The sequence below is a fragment of the Sceloporus occidentalis genome, unplaced genomic scaffold (assembly GCF_023333645.1).
Source record: "Sceloporus occidentalis isolate IW3139 unplaced genomic scaffold, rSceOcc1.0.p SCAF_3, whole genome shotgun sequence".
Classification (NCBI taxonomy): Eukaryota; Metazoa; Chordata; class Lepidosauria; order Squamata; family Phrynosomatidae; genus Sceloporus; species Sceloporus occidentalis.
In genome coordinates, this window is record NW_028316983.1 from 137,674,720 (window position 1) to 137,699,265 (window position 24,546).

The following is a 24,546-nucleotide window of genomic DNA, read 5'->3' on the forward strand; positions in this document are numbered from 1 at the left end:
GCTGGGGTTTCTGGGAACTGACATTCAAAACAAATGGAAGACCAAAGGTTGGAAACCACTGCTACTGACTCATGCCAGCTCTGGTGTAATTCCAGTGCCAAGTAAAATTTGGCTTTTTACTAAAGTATCAGGGCCTTATTAGCTTTGTCTTAAACTATTTTAACTGTTTTTAAATTCCTAATTTTAAATGTCAAATTGTTCAATATATTTTAGTCAGTTTAAATTATTCTTAATTGTTTCAGTTTTTTAATTTTACGATTTTATACAAGGGGTACCATCTTACTGTGCAAAGCATTTTGTTATCTATAGGGGGTCCCTATAGTGCGATAAGATTAAAATTGTTTCTGCATCCCTGTCCTAAACAAATTCTATGACACATTGGATTGGGGGGAGAATGTCATTAAAAACTAAATTGGTATAAAACCAGTCAAACTTTGCAATGAAGATAAGCCACAGGACAGCCTTCCACAGAGTCCAAAACACATTGCAGAAATAATCTGGTTTGAGACCACTTTAACTACCCTGGCTCAGTGCTAGAGAACTGTGGGAAATTTAGTTTATTGTAGCACCAGAGCTCTCTGACAGAGAAGGCTACATTCTCACAAAACTACTGTTCCCAGGATTCCCTAGCACCAAGCCAGGGCAGTTAAAGCGGTCTCACACTGGGTTATTTCTGCAGTGTGTTTTGGACCCAGGTACCCTCCAAAAATTTTAACTGCATCTCTCGGTACCACTATCTGAATGCAATGCCATCTAGATGATGGGAATAGTAGTTCCACACATTGGGAAGGTATCAAATTAGAGAAGGCTCTCTCAAAGAGAATTTGATGGCCTCTTCACCTTACTTCCTTTCACTGACACTTATGAGTGTCTATACTCCAAACTGTGTGTTCTAAACCAACTGGAAACTATTTACCCTCCAATTAAGCATTACCATTTTGCTAAAAACAACAAGCACAAAAACTAACATTAAGCAGTAAAGTTTTAGAGAGCTAATAATGTTCTCAAGGATGTGGCTATAATGCTTTGGAATGCAACCAGAAGAGGCGTGGGAGGCTACAGATAGGAGATAATTTGTTCAGGGTACACTGACAGCAGTGGCAAGATAACAGATGTTAGTGCACACAGTATGTGTATACTCATCCCACTATCATCTCCGGTCATTCTATCTTTCATGTTTCCGTGGTTTGTCAAACAGCTGCAAAACCAATTTAGCAAGAAGCAAGTATGGGTCAAAAGAAGTACAGTCTTCATCACACCCCAGCCCTTGGTCACAGCATTATTTTAAAAACTATTGTCCAGTCAGGAACTATAAACCTTACATACAACCACTCTCCAATTTTACTGAAGAGTTTCACGTAGTTCAGTGGATTTTGCACCCATATTGGTATATATAGGCCCATAACTTTAATTTTTAAGATACCGGTACCCTCTTTCCCCCTGCTTTACTGGGAATTAAGAAGTACAGTTTTGTTAATTTGATTATTCATAACCACAGAGTTTATCATCTTGATAATAACACATACCCATGAAAATGTCACAATTAAATTTCTTATTAAGAGAAATGTAAGCCACACAGAAGCTAAATACAAAGATAAACAGGAATGATGTTTCCTATTTGGAAATATTATTTATTCATTTTCACAAAATCACAAGAAAATCCTTGGTGTGTGAAAGCTCTGGGGAGACAGAAGTTTTTTAACATACAGAGACAGACCAAGGTACAAACAAGGGATATCTGTGAACAGTCCTTGTAGTCTATTCCAGTTAATCGGGATGCACTTAATCAGGAAATCCACTTAACTGGGACATCTCCCAGGAAACCAATTTAGCCTAATGATAGTAAATGAAAATGATGAAGGGTTGTCTAGCTGGGTATTAGAATATAAGTGTTGCTGTAACTCTGTTGTTGCTCCCTCATCCCACTTATGTATCCCACTAAATAAGAGTGGGAGGCATTAACCCCACAATACTAAAGGATAGTCTTTCAGGGTATCGGAGAAAATCTTTCTAGGATCCTGTTTTCTTATGAAATCTGCACAGCCAACTGTCATTAGCTATCTGTGGAAAAACTATCCACTTAGAAAGTACATTTTCAATTAGCATGCATATCAGACAATTGCTCAAAAAGCTATATGCTTATATGATTTGAGACCACAGTTATGCTCCTTCGGTGCATTTCCTTTCAAGGAAAAGCAATTTTACTGGACATTAAACGCTTCCATCAGGAGTTCAATGCAAAGTACTTTTTAAAATCCACTTTCCATTTCCTGCAAGCCTATGATAATCTTTATGAGCCAAACAGCTGACACACTATTTCTCTATGCTGTGTCTAAAATGACAAAAGGGCATGTCTACAACAGTAATTGAGAACACAATTCTAATTCATGAAGGTGACTGTGGGCAATCTGAGATAACACTAAGCCAGTAGAACCTAGAACCTAAACCTGAAACGTAAAGCTGAAAGCCACGTGGGGAGGAAGGGGTGGCGCGTCCCATAGGGACTAATGAGGTGCGCATGCATGCCGCTGCACCGGCGCGTGCACAAGCCCCATTCATTTAAATGGAGCTCAAGCTTGGGTGGAATTTGCTTTACGTGGGGGAGTCCGGAACAGATCCCCCACGTAAAGTAAGGGTACACTATATAGCAAATATTATTAGTGTTAATATCACCTCCTTAGAACAAGACTAGCCATGGTGCAGCCTATGAGATGCATGTAACCCAGCTTTTTTTCCCACTCAGTCCTCCACCACTATAAAAAACACTCCAAATCTCATTTTAAAAGAATCAAGTGGTGCCCTCCCTCAGATCCATTAATCATTGCTCCTGGAATCCTCTAGTCATACCCCGCAACATTTCACAGATGAAAAATGGGGAGTGTAAAGTCAAGCAACATCAGAGTGTGGTCAAGATGGCAAGTGTTATGAGTGAGGAAGTAAATACAAGTTGGGAGACATTGCAGCAGGTTCCTTTTGTCTTTTGCCTGAATCGAATCCTGCTTCGATCCTTGGGAGAGGTGTGAAATAATAATTATAATTATAATTATTACTCTCTCCAGCAGCAGAATATGTTGTTCAAGTACCGTCTTTGCTAACTCACACATAAATCAAGAAACTGCAGGTGGACTTGACTTCCAGTTGAAATTTATGGCCACAGAATGGCATGGCATGGCCTACTATGCGAGCAAAAATTGGCCTTCTTATTCTAGAACAGGAGTTCCCAACCTGCAGCCCCTTTTTAGATTGTACACCATGGGCAGGTTTTATGTTGTTTTCATGATGCTGTAAAGTGCCATGCAAAATGTACAATGCTATATATACAAACAACCAACAACATGGGGTGTGAGACTGAATTTCAGGGTGGCTTGTGTCTTTGACTCATACGTCATCACTCAAATTTTCTGAATAAATTAGCATCTATTTTCTCAATTTGGGTTTGCATTTTACACACTGAGTGACACAGTCTTTACTTTTTTTAGTTCAATTTGTTCACCTGCAATATTGTATGTGGCTCAATTTGTGGTTCAAAATTTAGAAATTATACACTTCTTCATCTTCAGATGTGATAATACTTTTGCGAACATTAATCAAACATTTCCAAATAGGTGTGGGGCTTATCAAAGGTTAGAAACCGCTGCTCTAGAAGGTGCCTATGGACCCATAGTGCTACCGATCGGAAGAGATTGTGCAGCCATTTTGTATTTTCCACCATCATGGGGTAGCAGCAGTTGTTGACTTTGCATGTTCTGAGGCCAAAACAATCCTGGCCCAATGTAAATGCACCAGTCACCAGGGAATAATTATTCAATTAAATGTCTGTGGTTGTAAAAAATATCAAATTTGGTTAATCTGTATAATAGTAGTTAATAATAATAATTTTATTTTTATCCCGCCTCTCCAAAATGATTGAGGCGGCTTACATAAATGAACATATAGCATAATAAAATAGAACTCATTATCCCTCTAACTCATAATTATAATACAATAAAAACTAATAAATACAGTTAAAACATTAAAAATCAAAACAATCATCAGATTGTTAAAGAATGGCTGAGTTAGAAGACACTACACAACTCAGAAAAAGTTAGAATTTGTCAAAGTATTCCTCCAATGCCTTCCCAAATAGCAAATCTCAGGATTTCGTAGGATGTTGCCATGGCAATTAAAGTGGAATCACTGTGCTATAACTGTTCAGTGTGAAAGGGCCCTGAATGTGTAATGTTGTTTCCCATATTCAAAAATGTTTTCACTCTTAATCTTAGCTGGGGTTTCTGTTCACTAATGGCTTTGAAATGGATTGGAAGGAATGAAATAAAGGTTGCATTTCTGTGAACTTTTTGCAAGGACACGTCCTGATCAATCTGTTGGGTTCATGTTGTATATTTTAAAACATAAATAAACAGAGACGCAAATAACAGTCTACTCTTTCATAAGAACCTAACTGAATGTGAAGTTGTGCAGAAAACGTTTTTCTCTATCAGATTTCCTACCACACATGTAAGAATTTCTTTGCAGATTTATATCAAAGTTATTCAAACAATATATATACACACACACACACATATATATATATATATGAGAGAGAGATGTGTGTGTGTGTCTTCAGACTCAACCATTTGTGTGTGTGTGTGTGTGTGTGTGTGTGTGTGTGTGTGTGTAGATATATTGTTTGAATAACTTTGATATAAGTCTACAAAGAAATCCTTTGTGTGGCAGGAAATCTGATGGAGAAAAAATCCACAAACATTTTCTGCACAACTTAATTCTTGACCACCTCACATTCAGTTATATTCTCATGAAAGAGTAGACCGTTATTTGCAACTCTATTTATTTAATTTTTAAAAATATACAACATGAACCCAGCAGATCGATCAGGACGGTGTCCCTACTAAATACTATACACCAAATACTACTAAATACTACAAAATGGGCAGTTTTTAATCTGAGGAGGCAGAGCAGTGCCAATGTATTTGTACTTTCCCTCAGAATATACTGTGTTCTGGAGCCATAAAAAGAGTATAATAAAATGTCCCCCAGACTTATGGAGAAGCTTATCAGAACAGGGTTCTGTACTAAAAACTGGAAAATAAGCTCAAAATGTTACCAGAAAATCAGATCACACTTTTTTATACACACAAAAAGTGTAGTCTCTCAGCCTATGGTGAGCAGCTTATTCATGTAAGAAATTAAACCTCAATGTGAGAAACGAAACACAAAAGCATGGCTACTTAAAAGAAGTACAGTAATCTTATCATATAAACTTTGGCGCTCTCAAGATGGAGGGGACAGATAATAGTACTCTCTGTAAGCTGACGAAACATGCCCGCTTCTACTTGTTTTCTGTGAAGTTGTCCTAGGCTGCGTCCGCACTGCAGAAATAACCCAGTTTGACGCCGCTTTAACTGCCATGGCTCAATGCTATGGAATTCTGGGCACTGTAGTTTGGAGAGACATTTAATCTTCCCTGTCTGAGAGCTCTGGTGCCACAACAAATTACAATTCCCAGAATTCCATAGCACTGAGCCATGGCAGTTAAAGTGGTGTCAAACTGGGTTATTTCTGCAGTGCGGACGCAGCTGTAGTTTTAAATTAAGTTTCTTCCCTCACCCTCCCAACTTTAAGTCAAAATGTCCAACAATACTGAGATGGGGAGGAATAGGAGAATAAAATATTTTTCATTTAAAACACAATGCATTTGCTTCCTGTTGCAGTTGTGGACAGAGGGATGAATGAGGCAAGGGCCTGTCTGAGAGGTTTATCACACTGGGGCTGATTTCAGCATTAAAGAGAGATTAAATCACATTTAAAGCATCCCGCAAACAAAGCCAAAACGGCGAGAAAGTGCACAAATGATTATCACACGCAATCTTGCAAATAACGTGATATTGGAAATGCATTGTCTCTGAAATCCCGAAAGTCAGAAGATGTGCGTTGATGCTTCTTTGTGACCACTTTAATGGCGGGGTTTTGTGTACGTCGTGTGAAATCGTTTCGCATAAATGCACGGTTTTTAGGGGATATTTGCGGGATTAACTCCCGATTGTGCGATAAACTCCTGAGTCCTTCATCAAACTCTTCCTACTCTTACCTTCCGCTTCAGCCGCCATTTTCTGCTTAATTCAGCAGAATGCTTTATATTTGAATTTGCATTTTCCAGATGAGAAACTCAGGCCTCTTTCTCTTTCTCCACAACCTTAGTTTGGGGTCAGTGGATGCCACAGTAATGGCTAGTAACATATAACTCCCTGCTTCTTAAACTATCTGATGTGGGAGAAGGCTGGTTTCTTTTCCCATTCTGCCAAAGGTCAACACTATATATCTGGCCCTTGATCGACTTTTCATTTCTATCCCAGAAACTCTCAGGACCAGCAGCTAATGGTTCAGATACTAAGCTCTATTCTGACAGACAATAAGGGATGTTACCATCTTAAATTGTAGTAGAATGTCATTTGTGTACAGTTTATTCATGACAACCATACACAGGTCATAGCCATCAAATTACCATTTGACAAAAATGATTAAAACTTTTACCGTCACGATTGGCTCTATAACCTATAGAACAAAATGTTTACACTAAAATTGCAAAACTTTTTCATACCAAGTGCATCACAATGCTACACAATCCATTCGAATTAGTATAAATATATTTATGGCTGATAGAAAGTCATTTCTGGGGCCTAAGAGGAAAGTACCCAAGTATAGTTTGCTTTCATCTTTTCAGACTCAGAGCTAATATGCAGCATGGAGCCCATGCTTTAAATATTTATCGTAATATTTAATATTTATGCAGTTTGACTCCACTTTAACTGCCGTGGCTCAATGCTTTGAAATTATGGGATTTGTAGTTTTGTGAGATATTTAGCTTTCTCTTCTCAGAGAGCTCTGGTGTCACGACACACTACAGATCCCAGGATTCCACAGCATTGAGCCATGTCAGTTAAAGTGGTGTTCAATTGCATCATTTCTGCAGTGCGGATTAGACCTTAAAAAGAATTGAAATAAAGTGATGTCAAACTAGTTCTGTCAAGGCTTTGCTCCCTTTCTTCCTAATTTCTCTAAGTGTAGTTGTTGCATTCCTATGTGCATTCTATCTTAGTGTATGGGATTAATCAAACCTATGGTTTTAAAAAGCAAAAAAAGGAAAGGAAAGAAGGAAAGGAAAGGGGGGGAAAGACCTTCATACAAAATTACACTAGCCAGAACCTCAATAGGGCAATTCTGTAAAGAGGTATAAACTATCCAGCCACCACAGGCCACTTTTTATATAGCAAGTACCCAGATTCTCTCCATCTTTTTTCTAATTTCAGGAGACAGTAAAAACTGGAATTGAGCTGTGTCTAATGCTGCTTTGGTAATCCCCAAATGAAGAGACTTTTTACCCTTGGGACCCCTCTTTACATCTACATGTGGATGTCACACACCCCTCAATGTAGTACTGTATATGAAATAAATTATTTTGTTCATCTCACAATGCCTTATTTTAATTATGTTTAAATTTAGTTAACTCATTTGAATGTATTTTATGATGTTATGTTAGTTTTAATTGGGGAGTAAAGGGGATTGTGTTATTTTATCTTTTGTTTTATAACTGTTATAGTTGTATTTTATTATTTACCCGCTTCGATCCTTCGGGGAGAGGCAGGCTATAAATAAAGATTTATTATTATTATTATCGATCTGGTGTGTATATTTTCCATCACACATTCATGTAGACTTACATTTTAAGTTTTATAAGGAAATAACATACTTCAAATTAGAACCACTTTACTCAAGTAAATTCAATATTTAACTCAGTGCATGTGTAAATTGTACACACAGGCTGCATCTGCACTGTAGAAAGAAGCAGGTTTGACACCACTTTAACTGCCATGGTTCAATGCTATGGAATTCTGGGATTTTTAGTTTGTTGCAGCACCAGAACTCTGTCACAGAGAAGGCTAAATATCTCACAAAATTACAAATCCCAGAATTTCAAAGCATTGAGCCATGGCAGTTAAAGTGGAGACAAACTGCATAAATATTACATATTAAGAAGGTTATCGCATGGGGGCAAAACCGTCCCCCGATGTGTTCTAACGAGCACGAGCGCGGGCGCGCATGGAGCGTGATGGGAACCCGATGGGAACCAAAACGCTAGTTTACCGCACGGTGGAACGCCGCCGCTGCCGCCGGCGTTCCCATCGGGTTCCCAATGTGTTCCAGGAGGCGCCATTTCTGGGAACGCTTTTGAAACTGTTCCCAGAAATGGCGCCTCCTGGAACACATTGGGAACCCGATAAATATTTAAAGCATGGGTTCCATGCTGCATATTAGCTCTGAGTCTGAAAAGATGAAAGTGAACTATACTTAGACACTTTCCTCTTAGGCCCTGGAAAAGACCAGCATTGACTGTCTATCTGCGATAAATTTATACTAATTTGAACGGATTATGCAACATTGTGATGTGCTTAGTATGAGACATTTTTGTAATTTTAGTGTAAACATTTTGTGTTATAAGCTCTGCTCTGGTGTCCCACCAAACTACAGTTCTCAGAATTCCATAGCATTGAGCCATGCCTGTTAAAGTGGTGTAAAACTGAATTACTTCGACAGTGTGGATGCAGACATAAAGACGTTTGTGAAAAAGAGGCAGAGGAGGAGGCAACAGGGCCTCCAAGTCTTGTGTCCCCATTGAACAACTCCCCCTATACCGCGAGGGGTCCCTGTTTTAGAACCATTAGTGGCGCAGTGGTTTGAATTTTGGACTACAACTCTGGAGTCCATGGTTTGATTCCCAATTCTGCCACAAAATCCACTGGGTGACCTTGGGCAGGTCACATACTCTCAACCTCAGAGGAAGACAATGGCAAACCTCCTCTGAACAAATCTTGCCAAGAAAACCCCATGACAGCTTTGTCTTAGGGTCACCATAAGTCGGGAAAGACTTGAAGGCACACAACAAGACAAGATCTACAGGCCTAGTGTAAAACTGATCCTGTATTTTACACAGTACTTCCCTACTGTGTCAAATTAATGTTAAATCAGAAAAAAACATTAAATATATGAGGAGTTACAAGTGGCAGAGGAGAGTGCATAGGCGAAGGAGAGCACCAACGGGTCACTTTTCTTGAGGCATGAAGAAGATAATGAAGCATATGTGCTTATTTTTTTAGTTTAGGATGCAACAGGGAGATGATAAAACAGTGGATGTCAGTTAGGCTGCAAAAAACTATACAAAGATTTTCTTTAAGCATTCTACTTACATCTTTCACACATCAGCCCTCGTATTGTATGGTAAAACTTTTGCAAAACACAGGAAAATTTGCCATTAAGTAGAACATTCTGTTGAAAGGGGTCTTCAGACAATTGCCATGAATGTGGCTCAAGTACATCTTTTTAATCATATATTATGTAGCCTAAACGCAATGGCTGTGCAAAAATATAGTAACACACTAGATAGGATGGTGACTATTTTATTTAAAATGTGGCTTCCTGAAGCATGTGCAAAGCAGGAGGAGGGGGCTAATTTTAAGAAGGGGGAGAAAAGACCTCTGTTTAAAAAAATAAGACAAATATTAAATCTGCCCACACAGTTGTTCAGTAGATTTCCTTAGTAGTATTGATTGAATACCCTTTTATATTTATACTTTGCAGTACAATATTATAACCATTCTCTATATTCCCTATTATTTCTTCTGCTACATATTTTACAAACCAGACTGCCTTTGTTCAACTTTAATAGCTACTTAGATTGAAATAGATTTTTACTTCAGATTCCTATCTCAATCTGTCGTGAACTGGGCAAACAGCCAGTGTTGGCACACGCAAAACATTTTTGCCTTGTCTGGCATTAAATTTACTTAAAACAGTCCTTTTGATTTACATTTAATCTTTTAACTGTCTTGCCTTAGCTGTATGGCACACTTATTTTTCAGTCATTATTAACTAATCTTCTTTGTTTCACAAAGTGAAATTTAGAATAATTGAAGATACTGTACTCTGGATTCCGTCTTTCATGCATACTGATGTATACACAAGCTTCACAACAGAATTATTACTTTTCATTCTATTCAGTTGCTTGTTATCAAATATCATACCAAATTGCCATGTTTTCCGAGCCAAAGGTATTGTTGTTTTATCTTTGTTTATATCTCCACTTTTTCCATAAGATTGAGAACTAAAACAACTTACAAATTGAAAAGATTACAATATATGGTAATTAAAAAGCCATTATTATTAACAATATTAAAACAATTTAAAATATATACTTTAACAGGATTAAAAGAAGTTTAAAAACAGTACAACATAAACATTAAAGTATTTCCTTAAGAGACTTTCCTTAAAACCTTCAGTTATAAAAGCCTATCAGAAGATAAAAGTCTTCCCATGCCAAGGAAAGGACAGCAAAGAAGAGGTCATTCCTGCATCCTTAGGGAGGAAGTTTCAAGGTCTAGGGCACTGGTCCCCAAACTTTTTCAGGCTGCTGCCCCTTTTCCTCTTGGGCAACAACCCTAATGCCCACCCATGCCTATTTATTGATATGAGGTCTACTGTTTTTGCACTAGCCACCTGGCCAGCGGCATCTATCTCAGATGCACCAAGTTTGCCACCCACTCCTTGTCTGCCTCAGTCTCTCATGTGCAAATACAGTAACGGCAGCAGCCTTGCTCCTCTATCTTGCCTGTGTTGGTCTTACGGCAAAAGGAAGGCCTGCTGGCTTGCTGCTTGGTTGCTGCTCCTAGGGTGACTGGGTACAAAGTGAGCAGCAATTGAGTAGCCAGTTGAGCAGCAGCCTCTTGCCTTGCAGCATAGGTTGGTGCAGATGGGAGGCTTCTTAGTTTGTGCTCAACAGGCTGCTCAGTTGCTGCTCCCAAGGTGCAAAGGGAGAAGCATCTCCCTGGTGAGGACGAACTCAATCTTTGATGGCTTCCCACTTTTCTCCCAGCGAGGAAGGGCTCTGGATGCTCCTTCCCCAAAGCTGTGCCTTCCCCACACAGCTTCAAGCCATCCCCTCTGACACAAACATTATTTCTTCTGCTACCTCTTCTTTCAGCCTCTCTGACGAAGCTAAGCAGGAGAAGCAGTGCAGCTCCAGCCTGCCAGCCACATCTCATCAAAGCTCACAAAGCTTAAACAAGGTTCCAAAGGTGAAAGCTCCTATTTGCTGCCACTTCTCTTCCTCTCCCACATGCTCTAATTCCTCATCCCAACTATAGCCCTAAAGGCCACTGGTTCTCTTTATCTTTCTTACACAGCAGTACTTTGAATGAAGCCCCCCTGCTGTCCCCCTTTTCCTCACTGCACCATGGGTCTTTCTACTACCCCCACTTTGGGAATCACCGGTCTATGAGAAGCTACTGAGAAGGCTCTTATCGTGTGTCCCCATTGACCACCATTTTCATGACGGTGATGGGACTGGAAGAAGGACCTGTTCTAAGGAGCTCAGGACCCCCAGACAACTTCACACAAAGAGATATGGTCTGTCAGATAATCTGGGCATAAGCCATAGACGTCTTCATACCCTCTAAGGGTCCCAAATTGTCAGGGACACTCCCAATTAATCTTCTGCCATCCCACTTTTTAAGCTGTTTCTAAAATGCCCCAGTTCCTTTCTCTTCCTCCCACTTTCCTCCCCAGATTATTTCAGTAGTTGCAAACTGAGTTCAGAATTAAAAAGTACTTTGAACTCAGTTAAATCAAAGGTAGTGTGCACTCAATGTTTGACCACACATATGCTAGTTCTGATCTGTGAAATGTTAGAGGATATGGGGCTTTATAGGTCATAACATAACAGCACTTTGAACTGTGTTGATAAATGGACAAGCATCTAGTGAGCTGTTGGGGCAAGAGAGTTACATGATCCCAGTAACCAGCCCCAGTTAACATTCTGGCTACAGCTCTTTTACCAAATGAAGTTTTCAAACCCCTTCAAAGACAGCCCTATATAGAGTGCTTTACTGTAACTGAAACAGGCTGCTGTCACATTGACAAATTAATGCAGTTTTACACTAAATATTTCACAAAAGTACAAATCCCAGAATTCCATAGCCACGGGTCATGGCAATTTAAGTGGTGTCAAACCTTATTATTTCTGTAGTGTAGTTTCAGCCACAGACATCACTATCTGCATGAGAAGACATTCAACCACCAGTTAAACTTTTCCTGGCAAGCAAAATCTGGAAAACTGGAGAAAGAGTTCCATGGCAGAGTACATGATTTCCATACAGATAGTTGCATGTTCAATACTAGCCTCTACAATTGGAGCAGGGAAAACCTCTGCTTGAAACCTCAGAAAGGTACTGCCAGCCAGCCAGTATTCACAACACTGGACTAGATGGACAAATTGTCTACTCTCTATACTCTGGTTCTGGAACAAATCCCATGTTGGTAACATTAAGCCTCTTATTAGAACAGTACTATATTTCTCAGACTTTCTTCTGACACTACAAACACATTTTTTATATTATCTGCTCTCTATATTCTGGTTCTGGAACAAATTCCACATTGCTAACATTAAGCCTCTTATTGGAACAGTACTATATTTCTCAGACCTTCTTCTGATGCTAGGAACACAGTTATTTTTATTAAAACTGTCAACACACAATGCTTTTAATTAAAAGAGATATGTGTATTTTTGCAAGTATCTCACAAAACAGGGAGGAGGTGTACTTTCTGTAATGTGAAATAACCTTGGTTAATATTGCTTCCAGTCAGCTAGGCCTCAGGGAAGTAACTTGTGTTCAGTCTTCTCTGGGAAATTGCAATGCTTCTGCAATTCCCCTACATAAGTCAACAAGAGATCAGGTTGTTGGAGAAGAGAATACAGTAATACTTTCCTCCGGATTGGCCCTCAAGATCCTTTAGTTATCTACAGTTCACCAGATAGGAACTGATAAATGCTGCATGAGGCCTTACTATTCCAAGAGATACCGACAGACGCATCCAGCGTGGTGGATTAATTGATTTTTAAGATGTATAATAATGATACAGCAAACAACATGCCATACAAGGCACTGAAGTATATGAATATATTTTGCAAAAGCTAGAATAAGAGTCTGGGGTTTATGGCTGTAGAGTCTACCTAAGTAGAAAGGAATGCTTTATTGCTTTTAAATCCTTTCCTTGCATTAAGAGACATCAGGTCAGGGCAAATCTTTAATTGATAGTATCAGTTGTGTGACTTAAGTGTACAGGCATTAACCAGATAAAGTAGTCTAAGTAATTCATCATAATTTCACCGAGATATGCGATTTGTTCAGTACAAATCTTGTCCTTTAGTGATATTGCCTTTGTCAATAACTCTTTTACCTTTTTAATTTGGTCACTCCTAAAAATAGAATGTCACTTGTAAGAGAGTTGAAGGTGTTATGATAAAAAATAGTGCTGCCTGTGATATGCATATTTTATATTTGTTCCAGTTTGTGATCAAATAGGTTTTGCAGGCTTTTCAATAATATCCCAAACCCATGAAGTGGAATGAATAATGAAATGAATTGTGGGTGGGATTTTTTTGATGGGGTAGGAAGGCAGCTTGCTGCGTTCTCAGTCCCTTATCCCTGGGGGAAAAAAAGTGAGCCCCATAGTGGTAGATTGCCTGAGAAGTTTTCAAGCGTTGCAATTACTCGTTTTCAGGTTATCTTTCCTCCCTCTGGATCTTTTTGGCCACAAACAGTGCTTTTCCAAAATTAAAAGCGATAACCTCCAGTCACCTCTAATTTCATACCTTCCAGCATTTCACAGCTGAAAACTGAAGCATGTTTGGCCAAGTAACTATGGTTAAGATGGCAAAAGTTATTAAGGAAGAACTCAAAAGCGCCCTCTTCGCTTCTCCCACTTGCTGAGTTATTTGAGTGCAATCTAGTTTTGTAGGCTGAGGTTGTACTTTGAGCTTGCAGCAACTGAAGTAAACAGCACAAAGTGGGAAAATGGGAGGAGGACATTTTAAAAGCATCTGAAAAAGTGGGGAAGCGAGTGGATTAATTGGGATTATCCTTGCCAAATTAGGACAGTTGGACGGTCTGTACTTTTGAAAAACAAAATAGAAGCATTCTATGGGAATTTGGAAGGACTTGAAAATGGGATAGGTTTAGCTCCTGGAACATCTACAGCATTCTACTTGTGGTCTATCACATTCCCTTCTATTGTGAAAAAGATAGTGTTTATCTTCAGTATGAACCATCACAGAGTAATAGTACTTACCAAGGCCTTAGGTAGAAGCTCATGTGATGAGTGAAGACTACCAGATTTTCAATCAGCAGGTAAGTATGAAAAGGCTGCAGGCAATGGCAAAGTTGATCATTTGCCAGGGCCCCACAAATGGCAGGATTACCACACCAACAGCAATGCTATTCTCTTCTAGAACAAGGCCACATAGCTTAAAAAATCACAAAAAACTAATACTATTCTTACTTGACATAGGGCACCAAAGGTTAGAAACACCATGAGATAACTTTTGTTTTGCATATCTTGCCTCTTGGGGATGAAAGGGATCTGTGGCTTATGTCTACTGAATACCCACAAAATATTGGAATAGGTACTGGATGTACACAGCAACAAGTTATCCGAATAATAATAATATTGAAGCTAAATGCAACAAATCCAAACAAATAAAAAAATAGCATGCAATACAGCCATGTCATGCAGATCTATAGGAATGGGAAATACCATCAAGTTTAATTTTTAAAAAGAAAAATGGTTAGGTTTTTGAACTGGAATAATGTTCTTTCTTAAGAAAGTGCCCATGCTGCTCATGCTGAAATAAGCATCTGCAGCCAATAACTATGGTTTGATCTGCAGCCATTGTTAGGTGACAAAACTTAACATGGTTCTGTAAAAAGTTTCACCTGCTCATTCCTACACATCAAACCACTGTAAAAAAATTGAGTAGGAAAAGCTAATATTGCAGTGAAATCCCTTTTCCTGTAGCTTCATCCAGTGTTCTGGGTGCTATTCTCTGCAGCAGCAGAAAACAAGCTTGCTCCCTCCTCAATATGACACCCCTTCAAATACTTAAACAGAGCTATCATATCACCTCTTAACCTTGTCTTCTCCTGGCTAATGATCCCATGCTCCCTAAGCTAAGATAGGGATGGGAAATGGGTCCAGTGAGTTTTAAAAGAGCAGATGGAATTTTCCATTACCCAAAATGCTGGCCCAAGTTGCTGACCAAAAATAAAAACACTGCACATTATAATCAGTCTCTTAGTAAACTCACTTGGCAAGGCATAGTATAGGAGGGCATGGAATTAATTGCTTTTCCCCTGGTTTTTATTGAAATTTGAAATCTAGATCTCAGGGCTGAGGCAGAGGCAAGCACTCTGTAAATATAATCTTGGCTAAACTGTCCCAATTCCAGGAAAATGATTTGTCTTTTTTCTTCTGGTATTTGAACAACCTGTGTTCATGACTGGCCTGTGAGGTTGGCAAGCTAGGTTTGTACAACCCTGCTGTTAGGTGTTGACACCAAACGCAGCTCACCCACTTTTAGATAAAAGCAACGGATGAGAAAAAATGGGAATGATGGAGAAGGAATGCTAACCATAAAAGGGGGATGGGAAGTCATAAGTATAGGAAGGTCAACATGTAGCTAAGTAACAAAGGAGTCACCTTCCTATATCAACATCAAAAGCAGTTATCAGGCAAGCATGGGAACACTTAGGCAAAGCCTGATATTATGTATGAGCAAACACGGCCAAACTGTTCTACCATGAAACATTATTGAAAGAGTAAAGCCAGCCACAAATACTGTACTGCCTTCACCCTCCTCCCTATTTCCTTCCCAAAACTAATCAAGAAGAGCAGCAATTTTTCAGTCTGAGATTACATTAAAATAGGGCTGCCTTGCAAAGTTTATTACTTTTGTATGGCACACAGTTAAGTTTCCATAGACTAATTTGAAACCCAAAGAAAGGAAACCTTGGTGAGGATAGTAGATACAGAGCAGAGAAACAATAAGTAGCCAAAGGATAAAGCAATTGGATCTGTGGTGCACACATTCAGCCAAGTAATGTATAATAATTATTAGGAATTTTCTTTTCTAAAAAGGCCAAACTACATAGTTTTTCTCTCTGGACCAAACTATGCCCCCATACAGACAGGCCAAAATAAAGCTGCTTCGGATCACTTTGGAGGTATGCTGTTTCAATTCTGCATGCGTACTAAGAGTCCAGGTTCTGCACCAAAGCTGCGCTCTAGTCCTTAGGACTGGATCATGGCTTTGGCGTGGCTTCTGGACTCTTAGTACGCATGCATCATTTAAACAGTATACCTCCAAAGTGACCCGAAGCAGCTTTATTTTGGCCTGTCTGCATGGGGCCTATGATTGGGATCCTGTTAGTTAGTCCCAAGCAGTGTAGACCTACTCAATCAATTGTTAAATTGTGAGTCAACACATAGGTAAATCCCACTGACTGAACTAGTCTTCTGCAACAGCTCAGATGTGTAGGGGGTGATAAATAATAGAATTGAATCTGCCTGAAATGTTGACATCTAGCTATTTGCTTTCCTTCCTTGATCCTAGGGAAGATCTGTCTTCTGAAACAAGTCTTTGTTTTGTGGAGTGTGGAGAAGGAAAGTCTCCGATTAACACCAGTGCATGAAAGCTATTAATCATACTGATATTCATTGACACAGTAATAGCTACTTCTATAATGGCTTCTCTGGGTATGTAGTACACTAACCCTGGCTATTTTCCTTTTAAAGAGAACATTTAAGATTTTTTAATGAAATATTTTGTTCTCTAAATGTTTCTCATTTGTAATAATAGTAAAGCAATGATCATGAACAAAACATTTTTAAAGCTATCATAAAAACTTATCCAGAGCACAAAACAGGATGAGTCCAGGTTTAATGGGAACAGATATCAAATAACCAGGATGATGCGTAGTGAATGATTCTAATGTTAGTGCTCTGTTGTATATTTTACTCTTCAAGATCTTGTCTAATTCTTTCATTGCTGCCCTTCCCATTTCTAATCTTCTTCTGATTTCTTGAATATAGTCTCCCTCCTGATCAATGTTTCATTCAAAGTACATAAAATATTTAACTATTTAGATTTCCTCATTGTCTAGGTTGAATTTATGTATTTCTTTTTGAATCCTCTTTTTGATTCCATTCCGTCTTTGGTTGTCCTCTGTCTCTTTCTGACTGTTCTTCTCCGATGTGCTATGCTATCTTCCCATTGCAGCATTCTCCATCCCACATAGCTTCTTATTCTCTTGCTTTTTCATGTCACTGCTTGACCACTCTGTTTTGTCCTTTCCATATGCCATTGCCACACCAACCATGTGTCTCTAGTCATCTGTACTCCTCTCTTTTCCCTGCATCTTTATTCCTCCATTCTTTTTTCTTATCTCTCTATCATGCATCCTTTTCCTTGTCTCATTTTCTGCACAGGAAGGCCTTCCTTCCGTGGACTCCCTCTTTCTGATCCTCCTTTCCTACTTCCTGATACTTGTTGATTGCCATACTTTGTGCTCATCACTGTCACAGTTTGCCATAAATTGGAAAATTGCAACTTGCATAGAAGGGGTGGTGACAGGAGGGGAGCAAGATAACAAACAAAATCACCAAGCCTCAGCTTGTTCAGCCAGTTTTATTGGGATTATTTTCTCCCAAGAAACACATAATTTAACATTGTTATTTTTTAACACACAATCTTTGATTGCTGTGCTAGAATAGGTATGAAGAGAGATTTCGCTTCTCAGTTTGCAGCAAGTCTGCCATCTGTGCAGTCAGCCCTATATATTTGCTGGTTTAACATCCCTGGATTTGATTGTTCACAAGTTTGCCATCACCCTGCCCTGGCTTCTTTCATCCTCCTTTCCAGAATGGAAAGAGTGTTTTGTTAGATTCCTTAGCCCATAGAGATAGGAGACTGAGTTAAGGTCCCTCAAACCTAGGCTCTTTCTGTGTTCCTATTTCTATGGGGCAAGGAACACAAGGAGTGAGTCCCTGGCAGGCGTCACCTTTGCCTCAAAGGTTTGTGGCTGTTGTCTGCACATTCATGTGGTGGCCTTGGGCTTCAGGAAGAGGTGACAGTGGTGGGAACTGGCTGCCGTGCATGCATTCTGCATGCTTCTCTCCTTGAGTGAAGCTGTTGTGTGAATATGCAAGCAGTAGCCTTGGGCTTTAGGAGAGGGTGGTGACAGTGGTAGCAGTGCCCAGCTGCCAGGTGTGCATTTTCCGTGGTAGCCCCTTTGGGGACTGCATTGACTGTCCACTTTGCAAGACGGAGGAGTGCATGCTGGGACTTGCCACCACCTCTGCTGCTGTCCAGTGTTTGCAGTTTTTCCACTTTGGTGGGGGGTCCTACATCCCTAAACCCTGTGAATGTGGAGGGCAGATTATACTTGTATGGTTTTTTGTGGGTTTTTTTGGGCTATGTGGCCATGTTCTAGCAGAGTTTCTTTCTGACGTTTCGCCAGCATCTGTAACTGGCATCTGTGGCTGGCATGAAGATGCCAGCCACAGATGCTGGCAAAACATCAAAAAGAAACTCTGCTAGAACATGGCCACATAGCCCGAAAAACCCACAAAAACTATGGATGCCGGCCATGAAAGCCTTTGACTATACTTGTATGCTTATGTGGTTTATTGGTGCTGATGACTAGTGCTTAAAGCTGGGGGGTTACCTGTAACAAACATAAACTTGCCACCGAAGTCCTGTGTATGTCAGGGATGTGCTATAGCTCACTTTATCTGGGAGCTGTTGTGTAAAAGTAGTGTTCTATCTTTTCCTCTTCTATGCCTGTGTGTATATGTGCCTTCACTGGGTAAGCTTGGGCAAACCACACTCTCTCAGGTTCAGAAGATGGCAACGGCAACCTCCTTCTGAAGAATCTTGCCAAGAAAACCCTGCAATAGGGTCTCCATAAGTCAGAAACAACTTGAAGGCACACAGCAGCAGCAACAACAACATGTGCCTTCAAGTCACTGGTCAACATATGGCAACCCCATGAATTTCATAGGGTTTTCTTAGTCAAGGAATACTCAAGAGGTGGTTTAGCCAGTTCCTTCTTCTGAAATATAGGGCCTGAACAGACAGGCCAAAATAAAGCTGGTTTGGGTCACTTTGGAGGTATGCTGTTTAAATGATGCACGAGTCCTAAGAAGCCAGAAGCCGTGCCAAAGCCATACTCCAGTCCTTAGGACAGCTTTGGCACAGCTTCTGGCCTCTTAAGATGTGTGTGTCATTTAAACAGCATACCTCCAAAGTGACCCGAAGCAGCTTTATTTTGGCCTGTCTGTTCAGGCCCATAGTCTACAGCATGTAGTATCCATAGATGGTTTCACATCCAAGTACTAACCAAGGATGAACCTGCTTAATCTCCAAGATGAGACAGGATTTGGTGTCTTAAGACACGGAGGAGTTTATCGCACACGCATTTTTAAACGATCCGAGGTCTGTACGGTAACGGAACGGATTTTATCGCACAGCTCGTTACCGACACGTTTACAGTGTGTACCCGTTCCGTTCCATTCGCGTAAAATGTCCCCAACGATTTGTTTCCGTCCTCCCTCTCCAGTAAACGTTATGAGAACGTAAAATCCCCCGTGTGCGATATCCTACGCGTTCCAATTCCATCCCCGTCCAGTCCCTACAGTAATGATGGTCCATCATGACATCTTTCCTATACCTGGTCCCCTTGCAAGATGTTTTAACGACTTTCATCAGTGAAAATTATAGAACATGTAGACATGTTTGTATATGAAAAAAAACAGGAAACTGTGTTTGATACCATGTAACGATCTCGGGTAGGTATGTTAGGTTTTGAATAATTGTCCCGCTGCAACAAGACAACTGAAGACCTAAAGTAAGCCATGACTTTAGGACCTAAAATGTCCAACATTTTGTGCTTTAGTTTGGTGCTGCATGTGTCCTACTGTTTGTTCTACATTTTGTCCTACATTTATTCCCTGGCAATAGTGGACTATAATGGCAACATAATGGTAGCTTTGCCTGAAATATCCAATTAATTCAGGGACAAATGAAAGAATAAAGCTATGGAGAAAATCTACCTTGTTCTTATAACATTTAAAAAATTTTTTTAACATTGATAGCTATATTTTGTCCTACTGTATGCACTAGTTTTCCGTGGACATTTACAGCAGTTCTAGATGGAGGGACATCACGTAATAGATAAATATTTCCTTTCGTTACTGTTGTGGATTTTTTTATCAGTGATTACAACACTGTATTGGCATTACATAAAGTACCTTGAATTAATATTTCGTGTTTTGTTGTGGGATTGCCAGTTTTAAGGAGTGGTATATTGATTTCTCAGTCAGAGAACTTCCCTGCCTACGAATTCTATACACCCCTCCTTAAAACTGTCAACCCCATAATGTGACAGGAGGCGGCTGCAATGTCTCTTCCGCGTTTTTGCAGAGAGGGACAGCGACAGGGAATAAGGAGGGAAAGAGAATAACCCAAGCTCCCTTTCGAAACCGCGTGCCAATTTTTTCCTGAACTGCGCATGCGCAAAGACAGGGGGTGTTCGGGGCATCATCGGGATGCGACCCGGCTGTGCGGTGAAATCCATTCACAGCGAGGTCCACAAACGACAACAGGTTGTTCTATCGAAAAGCGGAGTGCGATAGCGATCGTTATTGTTGCGATCGCATAACGCTGACAACACTTAATGCGATAGCGTTCGTCGTCAGCCCGTTTCCAGATCTGTCCGGCTTGTAGACATGAACGGAACGGGAAAACTGTAAGTGCGATAAGGTCCTTAGGCTCTTCTTTTATGCCTGTCCTGCAGTGAATTATTCCTATGTTTCATACTGATCTTATCCATCTGCTTCTCACTTTATTGGGTGGGTACTGTAGTTTGAGAAGCAACTGAGGTAAATCTCTGTCCTGTGTTTATTATTCTGATTGCTCATAGGATGTTTATTGAATGGGAGCTAATGGCAGATATCATCTCATGCTAATTTAGGAACTGGCATCCAGCCTTTTCAGATGAAATACTCATTGCTGGCACAGTGCTACTTTTTTCTCCCATGTCGGGACAGAGATATAGTAAAAGGCAGTTATAATTTTTAGTGAGAGACAGTTTCCTGCTAGAATTAGCTAGAAAGAATGGGGTTGCTCTTTGGGGGTATGTTTGCTGTAGTAGGAGTGAGTATTCTGTTCATTTGTAATTGTAAATAAATCTCCAGTGCCAGGCTTTTCTGAACTCACTCTGCTTATTTTGACTTATTTTTAAATGGAGGTTTCACATAACCAGGCTGAAACGTACATGGTGATTTGTGGGAGCTGGATGTGTACAAGTAAATAAAGATCCCACATATGTTTTTCATTTTTAAAATAGCTGTGTAGCTATAAAATAGCTTTTACATGCAGATAAATAAGGAGAAATGTGGAACCTTGGTTTATCCTCTTCAAGAGAGAATAGAGGCAAGCTGCAAAAGAGCTCTGAAGCAGACTCTTGTTCTTGGTCACTTTGGCTGAATCCTAATTTGTACTTATCTTGATCCCAACCTTGTTTGAACATAGGATTTGAAGTGAAAACACTTCTTTTTGATGCCTGAGGGCTTTAATGTAGCAATAGCATTTACATTTCTATAATAATAATAATAATAAAAACTTTATTTGTATACCACCCTTCTAAAAACCAGGGCGGTGAACAACAATTCCGAACAATATAACAACAAATCATACAAAACATTAAAAACAGATTAATAAAAATAACAAAATGTCCATGCCGGCAAGACAGTGCTGACAAGGGGAGGGGGGGAGAGTAACTGGTCAGGGGTAAGCTTGTTCAAATAAGTGGGTCTTTAGCCCCTTCCTAAATTGGGCTAGGGAGGTGGCTGAGCGGAGCTCGAAGGGCAGCGCATTCCAGAGGTTGGGGGCTGAGATGGAGAAAGCCCTCCTGATGGTAGAACTATATTTCGCCTCTGGAATGGTTAACAATAGCTGCCCTGATGATCTGAGTGTGCGGGGCGGATTGTACGGAGAGAGGCGGTCCTCCAGATACCCTGGGCCCAAGCCATTTAGGGCTTTATAGGTAATAACCAACACCTTGTATTGCGCCCGGAAGCGAATAGGCAGCCAATGTAAGTCTTTAAGGACTGGTGTTATATGACTGGCCCTGGCGGTGCCAGTAACCAGACGGGCTGCCATATTCTGCACAAGTTGCAGCTTCCGGGTATGGTACAAGGGTTGCCCCATGTAGAGCGCGTTGCAGAAATCCAAACGAGAGGTTACCAGGGCATGTACAACCGTTTCAAGGTCTCCCCGGTCGAGGTATACTGCTTTATAGTGAACTCAGCACTCTTTAAGCTGTTTACAATCTGTAAGCCAATTGCCCCCAACAAGCTGGGTACTCATTTTACCGACCTGTGAAAAGATGGAAGGCTGAGTCAACCTTGGAGCCCTGGGATCAAACTCAGAGTGTTGTAGCTGCAGTACTGTCATTTAACCAGTGCGTCATCAGGGCTCATAATTTTTTTACTTGGCAGTCTCTAGGAAAAAACTATGGGGTTTTTAAAATGTGTTCCCTGCACTCTGAATTGAGTTTGGGGTGGAATTGGGTGGCTAGAGAGTGAGACAGGTTGGTGAGGGCTTACCTTGGCTTCCCCCTCCAGCAAACATGGTGTTACTATTTTTGTTGTTGATGATCAGCTGTTTCAGCAGCTGCAGGCAGAGGAAAACCACAAAGGGTAGGGGGGGGGGGGAAGGAGTGGATCCAAAGTTTGGTGAATTCAGTTCAACTAATGGGCATAGGATTGAAGTCTTCTTCTGTCAAAACCCTTGTCCCATTGTCTCCTCTCAAAACCCTTGTCCCGTTAATTAATTTCAATGAGATTTGAAATGGTTGTGCTTTGTGAATCAAATGTGTGAAAATGCCAAGGTTAATGGAGATTGTGCAGAATGCCGCCAACAGCACAGTTTCTCTCTTGATCGTTGACTTGAGTTTGGGCTGTTGCAGTGCTTGGAGGGGCAAGGAGGGTTGAAAGGAGACCAGACAGTCCCCATCTTCCCATTTCCCCCTACCCATTTCATTCATTCCTCCCTAGCCAAAGCCACTGTGGCTCTTTAAACCGAATGAAGAGGCATTCACATATCCTGGCTGAGGGAACCTGGTGAGGGAGCCATTCAATGGGAGTACAGGTTAGAGTGAGAGGAAAAAAGAAAGTCTTTTGGTTGATATGAATCTGCATTCTGGAAAGGGGAAAAAAATCTGCAGTCGCTGCAGGCATGACTACAAAATAATCTGATTCGTTGAATACTAAGGCGGGTTACACACCGCCATTAAAGTACGCGCGGAGCGGGTACTAGGGTTAGGAAGGGGCGGTGCTTCCGCACCCCCCCTAACCCTAGCATGTGCTCCGCGCGCACAAAATGGCGTGATGAATGCGCTGCCTCCAAACAAGGCGGCACAGACGTGACGCCATCGCTCCACGCGAGGGCGCTTAATGCGCCCTTTGCGCGGAGCAGGAAGGAGCACCGTTTCGGAGCTCCTTCCTGGTTTGCGTCACTGGTTTGCGTCGCTGGGCGCAGCCTTCAGACGGCTGTGCCCAGCAATGCAAGGGAGAAAGGGGCCAAGCGGCCCCTTTCTCCTCCTCCCCGCCGCCACGGGGTGTCCTTGGGGCTTGAAGCCCCAAGGACACCCCTTTCCAGGCTGCGGGGAAGCAGCCTTTTGCCGCTTCCCCGCGGCCCGGAAAGCAGCGGATCGGGGCCTCGGAGGCTGCTGGTCTGGCAGCTGAGGCCCCGATACACCGGGGAAAGGCACGCCTACAGGCCGCCCCAAAGGGGCAGTCTGTAATGCACCATAGACAATGGTAGAAACTGCTATGTATACCCATATGACTTGGGGGGAGGGGAATTTGTGGCTCTTAAAATCAATTTGGGTTTGGATTAAAAAGGAGGGCATCTGGAGCTAACAAGGAAAAATGGCTCTGGATACTGCACACTGGAAATGAATTATTTTGCAGCTGTGAATTCAACCTTTGACTTGTGCTTTTTGTCTCTTCCTTCATTGGCTCTTTCCTCTTTTCTCGTTTGCTTCCTCTGCATGTCAGTAACAAATGGAAGCAGAAATTATTAGTAAGGTCTACATTATTTTGGAGTTGCGCTTTCTCTGTTTAAATTGGGAAATCTGCCTTTGGGATAGGTTGGGCACAGTGGAAACCAAGCACGGAAAAAATTATGTAATCTCACCCACTTTTAAATTGTTATAATTGCTCCATTGTATAAAGGCATCTGATGTAACAGGATGAAATATTTTTGTTATTAATGAAGTAGTACTGTAGTTTTATGTTTGAGAGGTGGGACCTGCAACAAAAATGTTACAGTGTGAGCATGCCTTACACTAAATTCCATCCCTCCTTTCACACACCTACCCATTCCTGTCTCCCAGCATATCCTCTCCCTATTGAGTGTGGCCTGACCCTTAGCAAACACCCCCCCACAATTCCCATTTTGAACTTTTGTAAAGCTTGCAGATCTCCTAAGCATGGTGATAATATCATGTTGGCTACATAATAACTTTTGTGTGTATTTGTGTGTGCATGGCTGTAACTCTCCCTAAGAGAGCATGTACACTCTAGTGATTCTTT

At 40.8% G+C, this 24,546-nt stretch overlaps 1 protein-coding gene across 7 annotated transcripts in view; it reads right to left on the reverse strand.

The window, feature by feature from the left end:
• The window catches only part of MAJIN (membrane anchored junction protein), a 41,347-nt gene extending 18,766 nt beyond the window's left edge, over positions 1 to 22,581 (reverse strand). For 2 of the 7 annotated variants that reach the window (XM_089516410.1, XM_089516408.1), the window contains exon 1: positions 22,555 to 22,581. In XM_089516410.1, the coding sequence (XP_089372536.1) occupies positions 22,555 to 22,579 (25 nt within the window). In that variant the 5' untranslated portion in view covers positions 22,580 to 22,581. Of the gene's footprint in view, positions 1 to 2,847; positions 2,873 to 5,299; positions 5,349 to 5,688; positions 5,740 to 6,088; positions 6,388 to 13,702; positions 13,732 to 22,554 lie in introns of those variants that run through there. The other 5 variants (XM_089516413.1, XM_089516411.1, XM_089516414.1 and 2 more) reach the window with 5 other exon arrangements.
• Positions 22,582 to 24,546: the final 1,965 nt, after the last annotated feature.